General features: G+C 38.2%; 1 protein-coding gene across 2 annotated transcripts in view; it reads right to left on the minus strand.

Annotated features, from left to right (window-relative positions):
* The window catches only part of LOC105503416 (chromosome unknown open reading frame, human C11orf54), a 28,109-nt gene that overhangs the window by 17,949 nt on the left and 7,428 nt on the right, over positions 1-2,732 (minus strand). For both annotated transcript variants that reach the window (XM_011930313.1, XM_011930314.1), the window contains exon 3: positions 1,306-1,404. In XM_011930313.1, the coding sequence (XP_011785703.1) occupies positions 1,306-1,404 (99 nt within the window). The remainder of the gene's footprint in view (positions 1-1,305; positions 1,405-2,732) is intronic.

Below are 2,732 nucleotides of genomic sequence, written 5' to 3' on the forward strand. Positions count from 1 at the left end.
GTGGTGACAGAGTGAGACTTTGTCTCAAAAAAAAAAAAAAAGAAAACTATAAAGAAGTATTATGCTAGCCGGGTACAGTGGCTCATGCCTGTAATCCCAGCACTTTGGGAGGCCGAGGCGGGCAGATCGCGACGTCAGGAGATCGAGACCATCCTGATTAATATGGTGAAACCCCGTCTCTACTAAAAATATAAAAAAATTAGCCAGTTGTGGTGGCAGGGGGCTGTAGTCCCAGCTACTCAGGAGGCTGAAGCAGGAGAATGGCGTGAACCTAGGAGGCGGCGCTTGCAGTGAGCCGAGATCGCACCACTGCACTCCAGCCTGGGCAACAGAGCGAGACTCCGTCTCAAAAAAAAAAAAAAAAAGGATGCTAAATGCTTTGAAGAAGTTAAAAGACATTGCCATATGGTATACAAGCCTTCTAGAATTTACAGCTCTACTTAAAATAAAATATTGTTTAAGCTAGAAAGGACCCCCAAAAACATTCAATTCAAATCCCCTCATGTTAATGTATCTCAAAGTCAGGTTTAAGACAGAACTGGAGTCCAGAATTTCTATGGCAAACGCCTTTTCAGCAAAGATGTTAATTACATAATAAAAAGAACACTTTGAGTGTTTATTCTCAAATTCCTCATCATAACAGGGTATAATGGGAGAGGGTTAGACTTTGGAAAGAGACAGACTTGCATTTGAATCCTGATTATGATTTACACTGAGCTTATCTAGCCTCTCTCCTTTTCAGTTTTCTCATCTACAAACCAGGGCTACTACTTACCTTGTGGTGTTATTGTAAAAACTGAAACATCAAATAAATATCTATCACACTGACAAATTATTTTATTCTTCTAACACTAATTTCCCTTCCTTCTCACTTCAAACAGTGGATGCTCACTTGGCAAATTTGTTGAAGGATTAGTTTTAATAGATTATTCAAATACAAGGCTTTTAGGATCCTTTCTGGTCTTGAATAAATAAAATCATAAAAATTAAATTCAGTTTCCATAACAGTCTGAGCAATTAAAAGCAAAACTCTTATGTGATACAAAGAATTCTAACCTATTGGATATCTATTCTATAATCTGTAAAGGTTACACAACTGCATAAAACACAATCCTTTTCTACAAGAGTATGAAATGAAATTTAATCAATATCAGAAGAGTGAGCACAGAAATTTGGCACAATGTAGCCTAAACGTTGTGACAATATCTTTTATTTGTAGATAATTTAAGATGTCCTTAAAGATAATTCTAGTTTCAAAAAAATATTATGACTAAAAAACAAAATCTAATTGCAAAAATTGCTTACCTTTTACAGGAAAGGTAAAGGGTTCCTTAGTCAAATCAGGGCAATCAACTACAGAGACCTGGACATCAGCAAAGTTATCTTTTAACCCCTTCTGCATAACTAATAAAGACAAGGAATAAGATTATTTAACATTACGTAAAAACTTAGCTACCACATATCAAAAGTGCCCCCAACACACTCCCAATCTCAACTTGTATAATAAACAAAAAGGGGGGAAATGGTCTTATTAATGAATATAACTAGACATTAAACATAATGATATAGTACAATGTAGACTAAGATATATAAATACTTCCTCTACAGTGATTTCCAACTTTTGAAGATAAACAGCCTGCATTTGTGTAAGGATGAGGATTACCTTCTTTTTTGAAAGAAGATTCCAAAAACCAACTGAAATGTGAACATTTAAACTTTTTGAAAAGTAAGTAATCACATGTAACAACTTCAGTGAAGGTAACAGACAAAATATTGAACAAAGCAGCCAGACACAAAAGACTATATACAATATTACTTTATGCATCTCAGAAACAGGCAATGGATCAAGGCTGACTGGGAAGGTATGCAAAGGAGCCTTCTGGGATGTTGAAAATATTTTACATTTTGATCTGGATAGTAGTTAGATAGGTGTAACTATTGTTAACATTCATCAAGCTGTACACTCAAGATTAGTGTACTTTACTGTAGACAGTTATACCTCAATAACAATGTAAAAAGGCACAGGTATCTCAAAGTTATTAATTTAAAACCAATGTATTTCCCTCTCTCTTTTATATGTAGAGACCAGGTCTTGCTATATTGCCTGGCTGGTCTCAAACTCCTGGGCTCATGTGATCTTCCTGCCTTGTGTCTCCCAAAGTGCTGGGATTACAATGAGCCATCACACCTAGCCTCAATGGTTTTTTTTTTTTCTTTTTTTTTGAGACAGAGTCTCACTGATAGCCTCACCCTGTCACCCAGACTGGAGTGCAGTGGTGTGCAGCACGATCTTGGCTCACTCAGCCTTGATCTCCAGGCTCAAGTAATCCTCCCACCTCAACCTCCCCAGTAGCTGGGACTATAGGTGGGTGCCACCATACTTGGCTAATTTTTGTAAAAATGGAGTTTTGGCTTGTTGCCCAGGCTGCTCTCAAACTCCTGGGCTCAAGAGATCTGCTCACCTTGGCCTTCCCAAAGGCTGGAATTACAAGCATGAGCCACTGCATCAGCCTATGTACTTTTAAGGATCAAAAGTTCTTATAAAATTTCTTTTTTTTTTTTTTGGAGATGGAGTCTCACCCTGTCACCCAGGCTGGAGTGCAATGGTATGATCTTGGCTCACTACAACCTCCACCTCCCAGGCTCACGCCATTCTCCTGCCTCAGCCTCCCGAGGAGCTGGGGTTACAGGCACCCACCACCACACCCAGGTATTTTTTGTATTTTTAGTAG

The sequence above is a fragment of the Colobus angolensis genome, unplaced genomic scaffold (genome assembly GCF_000951035.1).
Source record: "Colobus angolensis palliatus isolate OR3802 unplaced genomic scaffold, Cang.pa_1.0 Scaffold850, whole genome shotgun sequence".
NCBI classification, from domain to species: Eukaryota; Metazoa; Chordata; class Mammalia; order Primates; family Cercopithecidae; genus Colobus; species Colobus angolensis.